This window comes from Lutra lutra, chromosome 2, assembly GCF_902655055.1.
Source record: "Lutra lutra chromosome 2, mLutLut1.2, whole genome shotgun sequence".
Lineage (NCBI taxonomy): Eukaryota > Metazoa > Chordata > Mammalia > Carnivora > Mustelidae > Lutra > Lutra lutra.
In genome coordinates, this window is record NC_062279.1 from 106483025 (window position 1) to 106500753 (window position 17729).

Consider the following 17729-nt stretch of genomic DNA (forward strand, 5'->3'; position numbering starts at 1 on the left):
GCCCTCAATTCTATGGTCAACTAGCAGGAAAGCTAGTTTGACAAAGCAGGAAAGAATATCCAATCCAATGGAAAAGACAGTCTGTTCAACAAATTCTATTTGGAAAATTGGACAGCCATTCGCAGAAGAATGAAATTGGACCATTTCCCTACACCATACACAAAAATAGACTCAAAGTGGATGAAAGACCTCAATGTGAGACAGGAATCCATCAAAATCCTAAAGAAGAACACAGGCAACAAACTCTGTAACCTTGCCCACAGCAACTTCTTACTAGACATGTTTCCAAAGATAAGGGCAACAAAGGCAAAAATGAACTATTGGGACTTCAGCAAGATAAAAAGCTTTTGCACAGCAAAAGAAACAGTCAATAAAACCAAAAGACAACTGACAAAATAGGAGAAGATATTTGCAAATGACATATCAGATAAAGGGCTACAATCTGAGAGACAAACTGGGGTGTGGTTGGGTGAGCATGGTGGTGGGTATGTATTGCATGGAGCACTGGGTGTGGTGCATAAACAAAGAATTTTGGAACACTGAAAAAAAAATTTAATAAATCAAAAAAAAAGAACTTATCAAGCTCAACACCCAAAGAACAAGTAATCCAATCAAGAAATGGGCAAAAGACATGAACAAACATTTTTTCATAGAAGACGTGAAAAAATTGCTCAACATTAGTCGGCATCAGGGAATACAAATTAAAACCACAATGAAATGCCACCTCACACCAGTCAGAATGGCTAAAGTTAACAAGTCAGGAAAGGACAGATGTTGACAAGCATGCAGAGAAAGGGGAACCCTCTCACACTGTTGGTAGGAATGCAAGCTGGTACAGCCATTCTGGAAAACAATATTGAGGTTCCTCAAAAAGTTGAAAATAGAGGTACCCTATGACCCAGCAATTGCACTACTGGGTATTTACCCCAAAGATACGAATGTCTGATCTGAAGGGGCACCTTTACCCCAATGTTTATAGCAGCAATGTCCACAATAGCCAAACTATGGAAAGAGCTCAGATGTCCATTGACAGATGAATGGATAAAGAAGATGTGGTATATATAGAGAATGGAATACTACTCAGCTATCAAAAAATGAAATCTTGGGACGCCTAGGTGGCTCAGTTGGTTAAGCAGCTGCCTTCGGCTCAGGTCATGATCCCAGCGTCCTGGGATCGAGTCCCACATCGGGCTCCTTGCTCGTCAGGGAACCTGCTTCTCCCTCTGCCTCTGCCTGCCATTCTGTCTGCCTGTGCTCGCTCTCTCTCCTCTCTCTCTCTGACAAATAAATAAAATCTTAAAAAAAAAAAAAGATTATTAAAAAAAAATGAAATCTTGCCATTTGCAATAACACAGATGGAACTAGAGGGATTTCTGCTAAGTGAAATAAGTAAATCAGTAAAAGACAATTAGTATATGCTCTCACTTATATGTGGAATTTAAGAAACAAAATAGGATCATAGGGGAAGGGAGGGAAAAATAAGACATAATCAGAGAGGGGGATGGGGTGTTGGAATAACTGGATGATGGGCATTAAGGAGGGCATGTGATGTAATGAGTACTGGGTGTTATACGAAACTAATGAATCACTGAACTCTATCTCTTAAACTAATAACATACTATGTTAATTAATTTAAATTAAAAAATTGAGAGACAAAAAATAATAAAATAGGTAAGTGTTAAGAAAGATGTCTTTATTTATTTATTTATTTATTTATTTGAGAGGGACAGAGAAAGAATGAGCACAGGAGCAGGAGAGGGGCAGAGGGAGCAGCAGACTCCACCTGCTCCTCTCCCCTAGCAGGGAACCTAACTTGGGTCTTGATCCCAGGACCCTGGGATCATGACCTGAGTCTAAGGCAGGCAGACAGACACTTAAACAATGGAGCCACTGAGGTGCCCCATCTTTCTCTATTTCTGTAATTCTTCCTTTGCTTCTGTAACTCTTTTAGCATATAACAAGTTGAGATACTACAATTATATAGACAAAATGTGAAGCTTGCTACCTGAGGGAATATATCAAATAATATTCTTAACTGTAAAACTAAATAGACATAAAGGTTTTCTAAAGTTGCATAAATATAATCATATATTAGAAAATAGTTAAAAAGACATAAGTGATAACATTATTATGAGCAAAAATTATGCTATACTACATTTTTAACAACTGTCTGCCTTCAGAGTTTGTAAATTAAATCTGTAGATACATACCAAATCTGTTTTTGGAGGATCTGGACACTCAGTGGAGAAAAAAGGTGTCGAACTTCTGACTCCACTGCTATCAGGAACTGGCTTTGGAGGTTGAGCATGCTGTCTGTAAGTAGCACTTTTAGGAGTCCAGCAGAACAGATTGATTGATTCCCGCACACAGCGTTCAATGTCAATTTCTAGATAGGAAATTTTTTTTTAAAAAGCAAACATTTAGAATTTGAATTGGTATGTTCATTAAAAAACACAATCTTTCCTAAATGCATGTATCCAATATGGCTAAGATGATAACCAATTACAAAAGATGTCAGCAAAAATATAGTATAGATATTAATCAGCATATATGATTATAATGGTGGGAGTATTTTATGTTATTATATACCTTCAGATATATATACATTTACATATGTGAATATATACATATATTTTTATGTGTATTTTGTTATCATCTACATATATACATATACACATATATACATACATATATACATATACACAGTAGACATGTTTGGATTGTTCAGTATATCATTATTTAAACATCATGGAATATAACACATCTTATTTAAGAATCTGCCTCATGGGGCGCCTGGGTGGCTCAGTGGGTTAAAGCCTCTGCCTTCGGCTCAGGTCATGGTCCCAGGGTCCTGGGATCGAGCCCCGCATCGGGCTCTCTGCTCCGTGGGGAGCCTGCTTCCTCCTCTCTCTCTCTCTGCCTGCCTCTCTGCCTACTTGTGATCTCTGTCTGTCAAATAAATAAATAAAATCTTAAAAAAAAAAAAAGAATCTGCCTCATTTACTCTGATAATAGTTTACTTTTTCAAAGTAGAATAGATATTGGGGAATTCATTTTAGAAAAATTCCAATTAATATGGTTAAGATAAAAATTTGAAGCTAAAGTGAGAAACCCTATCATTTAAAACAAAATTGATCCATTTAACACTGTTAATTTCCAAAGGAAGAGTTTCAGACCATAGGTTTTGCATCTGCAGGGCTCAACTCAGTCTTACAAATCTGTCACCCAGTAAAAGCTTGGTCAAGTCAATGATCCAGATCACAGGTTGTAGTTCAGTTGTTAAATCACTAGCAATAGAAAAGCCAGTTGTATCTGCTTCCAAAACACCCTACCAATACCATAAAAGGTTTACAGTGAATCTTGAGAATTTACTGGCATCACCTCAATTCTACCCTGATGATTAGTACTGGCAGATACCCCATTCTCATTCACTTGACTCATGTCACCACTCCATCTCAAAATCCTTCCAAAGTCCTTTATCATAACCAAAATATTATGCAAAAAGTATTTTGTAAACTGTACATCAAAATAGCAATTATTCTTAAAAAGTCATCTCTTATCTTAAGGCACTACTTTTTTTTTATTTTGCATTATAATTTTGATTAATGCATTATGAATAAATCATGTACCCTGGATTATGGTTTCTAAGGTTTGATTCCAAGCTCCATGAAGAACTTTGTGATTCTGAAAAAAATAACTTCTCTAAATCCTGATTTATCCTCATATATTACTATCATATCTCAGAAAGAGAGAACTATTTCCAAAATAATAAAATACATCTCATATTTCATTTGGGCCAGAATAGGTGGAAAATACATCTCTCCTGAAGATTTCTGTTCTTTTGCTCTAATGCTTCCAAGATCGAGTGCTTCCAAGATCTAGTGAACAGCTGTTGTCCTGGCACTTCTCTTTACTAGCATCCAATTCCCTTCGGCTCTCCCCTGTATTTGATCCCTAATTGGAGAGACAAGACATTATTTACTCCTTGATTTACTCCATCACTTTGGTGGAACACATTTTCCAGCAGCTTCTATGAAAGGATGTGCAGAAACCAAATTATTTTGAAATCTCCATGTCTTTTAAAATACTTATTCTGCCTTTGACTAAAAGTTAGAGTAGGCATAGCATTCTAGGGTTGAATTTTTTCAGTTTAGAGTTATGCAAAAATAGTACTCCATTGTCTTCTGAGAAGGCTGATATGATTCTCAGTTGAAATCATTTGTATGTGATTTTCCTATTTCCTGTAAGCTTTTAGGATCCCTGATGTTCTAAAATTTCATAATGATATATGTAAATATGTTACTTCATTATACAAGGTATTTGGTAGTCCTTTTGTAATCCTCCACCTAACAAAGTTCTTGCTTGATGTCTGCAGTAATTTGTTTTTTTTTCCTCTTCTCTCTTATTAAAAAAAAAAATCCTGAACATCCTGAATTTATTTTCTAATAATTTTGCACTTTCTTCACTTTTCATCTATATTTTTGTTTTATTTTCTGAGACTTTTCCTAAACTTTATCATCTAACTCTTATTAGAAAGCTCACTGCATTTCTAGATTTTTAATTTCCAGTAAATCTTTTTTGTTCTTTGTTACTTAAAAAAAAATCTGATTTGTCGTAGTTGCAATAACATTTCATAATTATCTTTCTGAGGATATTCCCGTATTCAGCTTGTGTTTGTCTGTGTTTTAGTTGGGGAGATTTTCTTTAGAGGTTTGGCAATCTATGACTCTACCTATTTAAAAGAACAGCACTAAAAATGAGATTGGAAGTATTGTGTATGTGGCAGGTCTTAGTGACAGGTAGATCCATTACTGGGTAGCTCAAGACATGGTCATTTGTTAGAAGGCTGCTAAGTAAAGTATTTCTCCTCCTGGGGATGTTCTCCCTTTCTAGAGAATAATTCTCTGTCTAAACTAATCTTTGCCAGCATTGGTCCCAGAGAGTTCCAGGGGTTCTAACTACATACATCCCCTCACTTTTGCTCTCTGCTCTATGCTGTTAACTCTGAATTTCAAGATACTTTGGTTCTATTATTCCAAAGAATACCCCTCCAAATTTACTGTTGTTGTGGTCTTTTTTTTCTTTTTTGTAAAGTTTGCAAAAGTAAAGATATTTGAGCCACAAACAGTGAAGATTTCTGTCTTTGTACCAATTTTCCCTCTACTACACTTCATCTTGTGTTAGGCAATATTATAGTGGCTGGGGACACTTTTGATATATAACTAGGAATAAACTTTAGGAATAGACAATTAGTTTGGCTTAATGGGATATATTTTTTGTGATTTGAAGTCACTTCAGGATATTGATAAAAGTTTTCTCCTTGAAGAAACTCTAGCCAGGTTCCTTTAAGCCCCTTTTTGGGAGGCAGAATGATCTGGGTTTAAATTTCAATTCAATCATTTCCAAGTTGTTGGCCAATCTCATTTTTCTGCCTCTTTTTGCTTAATCATAAAATAGGGATAATATTACTTAAATCCTGGGAGCATTATGAATTATAAATAATATTATTTCAGCACATGGAGGGAATTCAGAGATATTACAAACTTCCAGATATATAAAATGCATGAAAAATCTTGGCACTTCACCTGAAAATTTAAAAAGCATTAGCCTTAGATTCTAGTTAGTGTGCCTTCTTGTTTTAAAGCCAGTTGAAATATAGGCTACATTTCTGTTTTGCACTTGGTAGATTTCCATTCAGAAAGAGATTGCCTTTTAAATAATATTCTTTATCACCTTTCAAAATGCCAAAACTTGGAATGTTATTTAGTGATGAAAAGTAATGGGCTATCAAGCTGTAACAGACAAGGAGGAAAAGTCTGAAAAGCCTAGATACTCTATGATTCCAACTAGTCCAACTATATTGACATTCTGTAAAAGGCAAAGCTATCAAGACAGTTAAAAATAAAATCACTGATTTCCAGGGTATAGTGGGGTGGGGATATTGGGAAAAGGACTGTACAGTTGTAGCACAGCAGATTTTTTAGGGTGGTGAAATTGTTCTATATAATACTACGGTGGTAAATACGTAACATCACTCACTTGTCAAAACCCACAGAACTGCTCAAAACAAAGAATGAACCTTAATGTAAGCTTAGTTAATGGACCTAGTTAATAATAATGTATCAATACTGATTCAACAATTGTATCAAATGTGACACATTAAGGCAAGATGTCAAAAACAGGGTAAATTATGAGCAAAGAAGTGGAAAAATATGTGAATGCTGTACTATCTGTTCAATTTTTTCTGTAAACTTAAAACAGTCCCCTCAAAGTCTGTTAACTAAAAATCCAAAGAGCAGTGACAGAAGTGACATCAGTAAACATAGCATAGTAGATAACTCTAAGGGCATTTCTTCTCTGTGGAGGTTTTTTTTTTTTTTTTTTTTTTTTTTTTTTTTTTTTTTGTTGTTGTTGTTGTTTTTTAAGAACTAATACGGCTCTTGAGTAACTTAGTCCTTAGGCCTCTGACTCAGGTCGTGATCTCATGGGTTGTGGGATCCAGCCCCAGTTCTCTGTGCTCAGCAGGGATTCTGCTTGAAGATTCTCTCCCTCTGCCCCTCTCCCCACTCACCAGCCCCTAACATGCCCTCTCTCAAATAAATAAACCTTTTAAAAAGTTAAAAAAAGAGAAAGAACTAATGAAAGAAGTTAAAAATGTGTAATCATGTCATCTCTGTATTATATTTATTTCTTGACTACAGTAAAAAACTGTGACTTTTCATCCACATGCAAAACAAACTCCGGTGCCAGAAAACATTAAGAAAAATCCCCTTGCATATTACTGGACATAAAAAAGAAACTGGATTTGCAAGAGTTAAAATATTAATAATTTTTTCCTAATCCTGCAAGAGGGACCACTGAAGCTATTTCGGAATATATTGATTCACACAGGATATTTAACATATTGGGCAATTTGAACCATTTCTCTCTCCACTCTGAAATCCTCATCTGTAGTTAACAACAGTATGGTTATTATTTCATCCCAACCTGTGTTTGAGATAAATGCTCACAATTGTCTCTGTGAGGCAGCTAGAAAATTAAGTAGCCAGGAAAACTGCTAAGGATAGGAAATAAATAATATTTTATATTCAAACCACTATTGTAAAACATGGCTTGCTTAAATAAGAGCAGATAAATTGTAGAGATAATGTTTCATATTTAAAATGAGCTAAAAATTTTATGAAGTTGAGTTTTTATTTGCTGTTCTCTGAGAAAGGACTAACACGTAGGAAAAAAAAAAAGGAATGGCTAGTAGTTTATCTAACAACAGGTTTTTAATCTAACACCAGGTACTGTCGTCATTACTGTAGTTAGAAATAAACTTCCTAAAAAGTTAGAAGTAAACTTCTGAAGATACTAGATTGGACCATTTGAAATTGCTGATATGGAAACCTACATTGTAAACAAGTAACATATTCCCCTGTAATAGTAAAAAGTACTATATTTGGACTCCAAATGCCAGTTACTAACTTATATGATAATGCGCATTGCATAACATCACCATGCCTCAGTTGTTTCAAGAGCAAAATGGAGATAATAAGAAAATCTACTTAACATATCTGTGATATATATACAAGATAAAAAATTTTCAAAACTTTATAAACCCTAAATGATTCACAGCCATTATATGGATTATTTACATTGTCCAAATTTTCTATTCACAATTTTGCTTCATAAATGAAGCTTACTATAGGAGAATTAAAAATGTATAAAGAGGTTTTGGTTTGAATAATATTTCTCTGTGCCATAAAGGCCACCCTGCAGTTTGTTTAGTTGAACTGAACTAAAACTGAATTCTTACTATGTTCAAAGTATGGTATTAAGTTCTGAGGCATCATAAAGATGTGTAATTTCTGAGAGTTTTGGAGAAGTGGCCCAGTCAGGGTGAGAGTTTCCACTGAAAACCTTGAGTATTCATTCAGTTAAGGACCTTGACATGTCACATTCTTGGACTAAATAAAAGGTAAAAAGACCTGCCTTAATAAAATAAAAAAATTTAATATGGGCAAAAGGACCCACCAGTTATTTAACTGTCTAGCAAAACAAAACTCAACACTCTTTAAAGGAAGATAATAAAATCCAGACTCTTTTCAGTGTATCTTCATCAATATCTGCTGTATAATAAATAACTACATATGCAAAGGAGAAAATTGTGACCTATAATCAAGAGAAACAGAAGTTCAAGCAAATAGACCTATAAGATAATCCAGAACTAGAATTGTTAGATAAGATTTTAAGGAATTACTATAAATATATTCAATGACTTAAAAGAAAATACTGTAAAGTGAATGGACAGAGAAATGCAAACAATAAAAAAGCCTGAAATACTATAACAGAAAAACTCATTATTTGAAGAGGAAATTTACTGAAAGTTCTTTTATTTATTCATTTTTTTTAAAGATTTTATTTATTTACTTGATAGAGAGAGAGAGAGATTACAAGTAGGCAGAGAGGCAGGCAGAGAGAGAGGAGGAAGCAGGCTCTGAGCAGAGAGCCTGATGCAGGGCTTGATCCCAGGACCCTGAGATCATGACCTGGGCCAAAGGCAGAGGCTTAACCCACTGAGCCACTCAGGCGCCTCTGAAGTGGAAATTTACTGAAAGTTCTTAAAAGCAGAATAAATAAAAAGAACTATATTGGAAAAAAAAAAGAACTATATTGGGGCACAGCAGTCAATCCACTAAAAAACAAAATAAAGAGGAAGTACAAATCTATAAAAAGGACTGAAGAGCACTGATAATGGAAAAATATGGTGGTAAAATAAGAAAAAAAATTAAATTAGCTTCTTTTAATATGGTTAAAAAGTAACTACCTAAAATCAGAATAACAACAATTTATCGAGAAGTTTATTATAAATATAGATGTAAACCTCCAAAAGGAACAAGCCCTCCCAACACCTTGACTTTTGTCCAGTCAGACTGATTTTTAACTTTTTTTTTTAAAAGATTTTATTTATTTATTTGACAGAGAGAAATCATAAGTAGACAGAGAGGCAGGCAGAGAGAGAGAGAGAGAGAGAGAGAGAGAGAAGCAGGCTCCCTGCTGAGCAGAGAGCCCGATGGGGGACTCGATCCCAGGACCCTGATATCATGACCTGAGCCGAAGGCAGCGGCTCAATCCACTGAGCCACCCAGGCGCCCCCGATTTTTAACTTCTGACCTCCAATGTATAAATCATAAATCTGTGTTGTTTGTGATAGCCTTTTACAGGAGCAATAGGAAACTAATACACAAAGGTATACCCTAGGTGTAAACTGTTTTTCTATTCACAATATTTCTTTCTTTTTTATTTTATTACTGTTTTCCACATTGGCTGTACCAGTTTACATTCCTAGCAGCAGTGCATGAGGGATTCTTTTTCTCTATATCCTTGGCAACACTTCTTAATTTCCTGTCTTTTTGATTGCAGCCATTCTGACAGTGTAAGGTGATAATCTCATTGTGGTTTCAATTTCAATAGGAATTGATCTGTGCATTTCCCTGATGATTAGTGATGTTGAGCATCTTTTCATGCACTTATTTGCCATTTGTATGTCTTCTTTGGAGAAATGTCAATTCAGGTCTTCGGCCATTTGTTAATCAGATTATTATTATTATTATTATTATTTTTTTTTGATGTTGCTTTGTATAAACATTCTTTATATACTTTGGATATCAACCCCTTATTGGATATATCATTTGCAAATATCTTCTCCCATTCAGTAGGTTGCATTTCAGTTTTGTTGATGGTTTTCTTTGCCATGCAAAAGCTTTTTATTTTGGTGTAGTCCCAATAGTTTTTGCTTTTGTTTTCCTTGCCTGAGGAGAGATTATCTAAAAAATGTTTTTATGGCCTATGTCAAAGAAATTATTGCCTATGTTTTCTTCTAGGTGTTTTATGGTTTCAGGTCTTACATTTAGGTCTTCAATCCATTTGGAGTTTGTTTTTGTGTATGATGTAACAAAGTGGCCCAGTTTTATTCTTTTGCATGTAGCTGTCCAGTTTTCCCAGCACCACTTATTGAAAGGACTGCCTTTTCCCCACTGTATACTCTTGCCCCTTTTGTGTCGATCAATTGGCCATATAAGCATGGGTTTGTTTCTGGGCTCTCTATTTGGTTACATTGATCTAGATGTCTATTTCTGTACCAGTACCATGCTGTTTTGATTATTACAGCTTTATAGCAGCATATCTTGAAATCTGGGACTGTTATACCTCTGGCTTTGTTCTCTCTTAAGATTGCTTTGGCTATTTGAAGTCTTTTGTGGTTGCATATAAATTTCAGGATTATTTGTCCTAACTCTGTGAAAAATGTTGGTATTTTGATAGGGATTGCATTAAATCTGTAGAGTGCCTTGGGTATTTTAAACTAATTTTAACAATATTAATCCTTCCAATCCACGAGCAGGAAATATCTTTCCCTTTGTTTGTGTCATCTTCAATTTCTTTAATCAATATTTATCAGAGTATAGTTCTTTTACCTTCTTGGTTAAGTTTATTCCTAGATATTTTATTCTCTTTGGTGCAACTGTAAATGGGATTGTTTTCTTAATTTATCTTTCTGCTCCTTCCTTATTAGTGTATAGAAGTACAATGGAGTTCTGTGTATTAATTTTGTGTCCTGCGACTTTACTGAATTCACTTATTACTTCTAATAGTTTTTTGGTGGTCTTTAAGAATTTCTGAATATAATATCATGTTGTCTGCAAATAGTGACTGTTTAACTTCTTCCTTACCAATATAGATGTCTCTTATATTTGTTTTTCTTGTCTCACTGCTGTTTCTAGGACTTCTAGTACTATGCTGAATAGAAGTGGTAAGAGTAGACATCCTTGTCTTTTTCTTGATGTGAAAGGAAAAGTTCTGTTTTTAATCATTGAATATGGTATTAGCTGTAGGCTTTTCATAAATGGCCTTTATTATGTTGAGGTATGTTCCCTCTAAAACTACTCTGTTGAAAGTTTTTTATCATGAATGGATGTTGAATTTTGTCAAATGCTGTTTCTGCGTGTATTGAGATGATCAGATTTTTATCCTTCATTTTGCTAATGTAACATTTTGAATGATTTGTGAATACTAAACCGTCTTTGCATCCCCGACATAAATCCCATTTGATCATAGTGAATGATCCTTTTAGTATATTGCTGAATGCAGTTTGTTAATATTTTGTTGACGATTTTTGAATCTATGTTCATCAGGGCTATTATTCTGTAGTTTTCTTCTTTCTTTCTTTCTTTCTTCCTTTCTTTCTTTCTTTCTTTCTTTGTGTCTTTGTCTACTTTTGACACCAGGGTAATGCTGGCCTTGTAGAATGTATTTGGAAGCTTTCCTTCCTTTTCTAATTGTTTTGGATAGTTTGAGGAGAATAGGTATTAAACCCTTATTTAAATGTTTGGTAGAATTCACTTGTGAATTTACCTGGTCCTGGACTTCTGTTGTTGATAGTTCTTTCTTGTTTTATTTTTTGTTTTGAGAGAGAGAGAGTATCTTAAGCAGGCTGATAGTTCTTTCTTGTTTTACTTTTTGTTTTGAGAGAGAGAGTATCTTAAGCAGGCTGTATACTTAATGCAGAGCCTGACATGGGGCTCGATCTCATGACCTCTAGGTCAATACCTGAGCCAAAACCAAGCATCAGACACTTAACTGACTGAGCCACCCAGGTGCCTCTCTTGGTAGTTTTTGCATTAGTAATTCAATTTTGTTACTAGTATCTAGTTTGTTCAGATTTCTACTTCTCCCTGATTCAGTTTTAAAAGATCCAGTTTTTAGAAGTTTATCTCTATTCACAATATTTTTGATACATCAAATGTGAGGGATTTTCTCTTAAACCCACAACCAATTCTCCAACTCTCTGGATACCAGCTGGATGTCCTAAATTTAATTCAATTCTGAACAGTAACTAGCCAGAATTTGCACAGACCAGATAAGTTAAGGGCTTAGTCTCATAAGACTGCCTCCATTTCAGATGCCAGTCACAAGTCCCAGGTTGTCACCTATACTTCTGACCTACTGGCTATAAACTGTGGGTCTCATAATCCATTTCTCAGTTTAATTTGCTATAACAGTTCACAGAACTCAGGGAAACACTTTACTTAAGTTTACAAGTTTATTATAAAGGATACAAATGAACAGCCAGAAGAAGAGTAGGGCAATGTCTAGAAGGATCCTGAGTATGGGAGCTTCTGTCCCTGTGAAGATGAGGTGAACCTTCTAGCAAGTGGATATGTTCACCAATCAAGAATCTTCTCTGAACTCTTTACATACTTCTATAAAGAATTCGTAATATAGGCATAAGTGATTACTAACTCAATTAGCAGTTCCTCTCCTGTCTTAAGAGGATAGGACAAGTTTCCAACCATGGCTTGGTCTTTCTGATTACCAGCTCTTATCCTGAAGCTCTCTAGGAGCCCACGAAGATTTATCTCATTAAAACAAACACTGCTCCTATCACCTAGAAATTACAAGGGACTTAGGACCTTTGGGTCAGGAACCAAAATCAAATACCAAATATTAGAATAAAAGATGCTCCTAGAATCCCTGTCATCCAGGTAATTAAAAGTGTTTTAGGAACTCATCTCAGGAAGTAGGGGAAGAAACCAAATATATAGTTCTTACTCTGTCACACCTGGGAATTTGAGGTTGGTTTAATAAAATGGACTATTAATTAATGTAATTCTTCAGATTAACAGAATAAGGGAGGAACACCATATGATTAACATAATAAATGCTGGAAAAAACATGTGACAAAAATTCAAAACCCATTAATCATCAAAACTCTCAACAGACTAGGAAAATAAGGGAACTTCCTTAATCTGATAAAGGGCATTTATTAAAAAAATCTACAGCTAACATAAAGCTTAATGGTGAAACATCAAGAAAAGTTTTTTCTCTCCTAAGAGTGAACCAAGACAAGGATGTGTTTTCAATGTGAAACTGAAGGTCCTAGTCAGTGCAATGAAGCAAGAAAAATAAAAGAAAGGCATAAAAATGGGAAAGGACGACATACAGCTGTCTTTTTTCTCAGACAATATGGATTTTTACATTTAGGAAAAAAAACCCTAAGGAATATGCAAAACTATTAGAACGAGTAAATGAGTTTAGCAGCTTTGAAGGATATCATCGTTCAAAACTCAATTGAATTTCTATATATTATTGATAAATAATTGGATAATAAATTTCAAAATTTGATGTACAATAGAATGAAAAGCATAAAATACCTAGGAATACATTAAATAAAAAATAAGCAGAATATGACACTGAAAACTATAAGCATTGCTGAGAGAAATTAAAGAAGACCTAAATAAATGGAGATACACCATGTTCATGGATTGAACAATTTAATATTGATAAAGCTGCAGTTACATTTAAATCTGATCTATTGATGGTGGTCAAAATACAACCAGCTTTGTCACAGATTTAATGAATTGTTGAACACTACACCAAAAACTAATGATGTATTATATGTTGGCTAACTGAACATAAAAACAAAACAAAACAAAAACACCAGGTAATTTAATGGGGGAAGGAAAGCCTTTTTAACAAAAGGAACTGAAATAACTGAATAAATATATGGGACAATAAATGAACCTCCATATCAAAATCATACCACATAATGAATTCAACTGGATCATAGACCAAGAAATGAAAACTAAAATAAGCTTCTGGAAGAAAACTTAGGAGAATACTTTAATGATTTTTGGAGTAGGCAAACATTTCCTAGGGGAGGGCACACTATCTGAGGATTCTGGCTCCAGGATAAAAATCCATAAATGACTTTTCAGGCTCAACCATAGGCAATTACAAATGCTTTACCTGGAGGCTTCATGGGAGAAGGCGACCCTCTTCATACCAGACTTTGTAAATAGCCAATGCACTGTAGTCTCTGAAGGCAGTTGCTGTCAAGGACTCAGATCTCCCTGGCTGACCACGCTGTTACACATATCTACATTTATTATCCAGACCCCAAAACAGAGGTCTTTTATCAGTTGCCTTTAGCAGAGGCTTTCTTCAGATACCTTTCAAAGACTTCATTTTTAGAGGAAGATGAACATGGAGATATTTCCTCCACTCTAGTTGAGTACTAAGTACTTTTTTCCTATTTATTTGTTTGTTTATTTATTTATTTATTTATTTATTTATTTATTTATTTATTTATTTATTTATTCTAACTACTTTTCTACTCCAGTCTGTTTCCACTTTGCCCTTCCTGGGCTTCCAGTTCCATTAGACTGAAGGAACTTTTACTCCAGTCTTCCTTGGTAGTTAGACTTCCATGTTTGTGCTGATCCACCTGACCCTCCACTATTCCATGTGGAAAAATAAAACATGGAGGAGTTGGTTCTTTCTCCTGTTTAGCCTCTTTCATATTCTATGTCACTAAGTAATTACAGACTTGACTGTTAATTTAATTTTGGCTTGTTGTCTTAATTGACTACTACAACAAGTGGCTATCAGCCCACTTGAGCTCAGTCCATCCTCTGACAATATCCATAAAAGAAAAAACTGATAAACTTTATTAAAATCAAAAGTGTCAACTTATCAAAAGACATAGTTGAGAAAACAGAAAGGCCAAGAACAGTTAAAACTCATACACATTAATAGAACAGCAGTTGCAAAGTGGGGAGTAGAGATTGACAGGGGAGTGACATGAAGAAATTTTCTGGGGTAATTCAAATATTCTACATCTTGATTAGGGTGTTGTTTACATAGATATTTATTACTATCAGATGTATTGAATTGTGTAATTGAGGTCTATACATTTAACTGTCTATAAATCTTTTCTCAATTAAAAATGTTTAAATATTGAGAGAAACAAACAAAAAGAAGCAGCACAAGGTCTTTGTATCGTCTATACCTGCAAAGTTTTTTTTGCGTAAAATTTTCAGTTGGACTAGAATGGAGAGGCTAAATATGGACTTATATTCCATTTGTTCAATTACACAGCATTATTTATTATCGATTAGACATTTTAGAACATTTGAATAATTTTCTTAACATCCAAAACCATGAGGGTGATCTGCAACTTATTTATCTATCTCAACCACAGATATTTTTGACACAAATTATTTATAAGAAGGTGAGAAATATTCTGAGTATTGATGTTCTAAGACATGAAAACATTTGCTGAACAAACAACTATGAAGTTGCTTATCTTACTAACAAAAAAAAAGGATGAATGGAATAAAATATGCTTATTATGAAGCATTCTCTACAAGGTAAATCATAAGAACATCCTGACATCCTCAGGCTCATGGAACTGTTATCACCATTTAATATACTGAGAGGAAGTATATTTTAGTGGGTAAAGAAGCACAGACTCAAGACTCAATAATTTTGAGTAACTCCTCTCACATTTTAACATTGTTTGTAATGAGTATCATCTGTAGTCCAAGTAACACACAGATAGAATGTTATTACTAGATAAGAGGATTCGAAAACACAAGAAATGTGCAGTTAGAGACCAATTTACTAAGATTTTGTCATTACTAAGGAGAGATAGCATAGGAAAATTCCCCAGGGAGTTTGCCATATAATTTCTTGTTGTAAAGATCAATTGATACACTTTTACCATATTCTTGAACTTATTGCTGGCCAGTTGTTCTTTTTCTATTCTTGGGAATCATAGCATTTTAGAAGTGTCCAATCCATTTTGCACATTACACCCAGAATATTTTTTCTAAAATTTAAATCTAATCATGCCATTTTTCTGTTTAAAACTTTTGAATTGCATATGGAATAAAGCCAAAATTCCTCAGCATATCATATAAGGTCCTCATACTCAGGACTACATTTCATCAATTTTTATCACCATTATCACTGAGATCACCCCAGTCCATTCACTCCAACATCTTTATCTCTCATTCTATCCTCTAGTCACTCAGTTAGTACCCTACTTAGAGTTAGATGGTCATACAGTTGTATACCTCTGTATGCAACTCTGTCATCCTTATGGTATGTTCTAAGCTTCCAGTGCTTTTTCCTCATCTGTGGGGCTGGTATTGTCTTATCCTTATGTTTATGGCCTCAGTGCATAAAGCTGAATCTGTCATATAGTTGTTTTTTTTGACACATGTTGAATGAATGACTTAACTTATCCTAAGTTCTCAAGGAAGTGGTCAAAATTTCCCGACTACCAGTTCATCCACTTTAGGTGATTTCACAACTCAGAAACATTAAAGCAAAGTTGCTAAGTCTCATTGATCAATATTACTCAATGTTTTCCAAAAGTAAGTCACTCTTGCCTTGACTTTTTGTTCTAAACATGGTATTTTTCACAAGCCTACATTTACTGGGGTTTAGCTTTACTGACACCATTATTTATCTACATAATATTTCTGGATGATTTGTCCTTGTTTTGTGCTCCTTTCACATTTCTTAGTTCAATTCACATGGACACTATAGCAGAATAATATTAGACAGGGCAGAAGGAAGTCTGACAGACATCATCCTGTAATTGAGCTTAAAAGGAGGTAACATTGGGGCGCTTGGGTGACTCAGTGGGTTAAAGCCTCTGTCTTCGGCTCAGGTCGTGGTTCCAGGGTCCTGGGATGGAGACCCACATCGGGCTCTCTGCTCAGCGGGGAGCCTGCTTCCTCCTCTCTCTGTCTCTGCCTGCCTCTCTGCCTACTTGTCTGTCAAATAAGTAAATCAAATCTTAAAAAATAAATAAATAAATAAAAGGTGGTGACATGAAGCTGTCCTCATAACACCAGTGGCCAATATCTAGTACTGGATGGTACCATGAAAATCTCAGGATTTCTTCTAAAAATACCTTGCCACTATTTTTAGATTGTATGAGAAATAGCAAATGTACTGCTTTCATATTTATCTCAACTAGTACTAAAATGACACACATAGCAATATATGTCAAGAACTTTTAGCAACATTTTCTAGCATCATTTGTACTTCCTCAAAAGGTAACATCCCACTATATAATCTATTACAAGGGAATAGAATTTGGGAGAAATTTTTGGCAAAAACCGTATCTTTCTGCTATGTTCTATCTTCAAGAATTAAAGAGTTAGTATAAAGTGATGGAAAGGAGGGAGAAAGGAGAGGGAACTTACAGAGATTGAATGTTACATGTTCTTTATGTATTTTTCAAATATTAAATGCTACATATACTTTATTTATTTATTTTTATTTTTATTTTTATTATTTTTAAAAGATTTTATTTATTTATTTGACAGACAGAGATCACAAGTAGGCAGAGAGGCAGGCGGAGAGAGGAGGAAGCAGAGAACCCGATGTGGGGCTCGATCCCAGGACACCGGGATCATGACCTGAGCTGAAGGCAGAGGCTTTAACCCACTGAGCCACCCAGGCGCCCCTAAATGCTACATATACTTTAAAGGAATAGTTATACATACTGCATACTCAGTACCAGATTTTGTGTCAGGTACATTATGTATATTATCTTTAGTGCTTGTCATAACACTAAAGCAGAAATTAATGTGCCAGAACTGGGGTGTGAGCTTACATCTATGTTACCTAAGACAGTTTGTTCCAGCAGGAGTACTGCACTGAAAGCTTCCCAGTTCACACAGGCAGTGTGTGGTAGAGCTAGGACTTAATCTGTCTTGACCACAAAGCTGGTGCTATCTACTATACTACACTGTCTCTCAGCAATGAAAGGAAATATTCTTCTTAGTCATAATATGTACTTAACACAGAAAGCTTACTTGACTTCTAAAGTAATTCCTCAATTGCTTTTCCTAACAAGGAAACCTATATGATTGATATCTACTTTA

At 34.8% G+C, this 17729-nt stretch overlaps 1 protein-coding gene across 4 annotated transcripts in view; it reads right to left on the minus strand.

Annotated features, from left to right (window-relative positions):
- TBCK (TBC1 domain containing kinase) overlaps positions 1-17729 on the minus strand; it is a 210630-nt gene that overhangs the window by 64302 nt on the left and 128599 nt on the right. For all 4 annotated transcript variants that reach the window (XM_047718152.1, XM_047718149.1, XM_047718150.1 and 1 more), the window contains one exon: positions 2211-2386. In XM_047718152.1, the coding sequence (XP_047574108.1) occupies positions 2211-2386 (176 nt within the window). The remainder of the gene's footprint in view (positions 1-2210; positions 2387-17729) is intronic.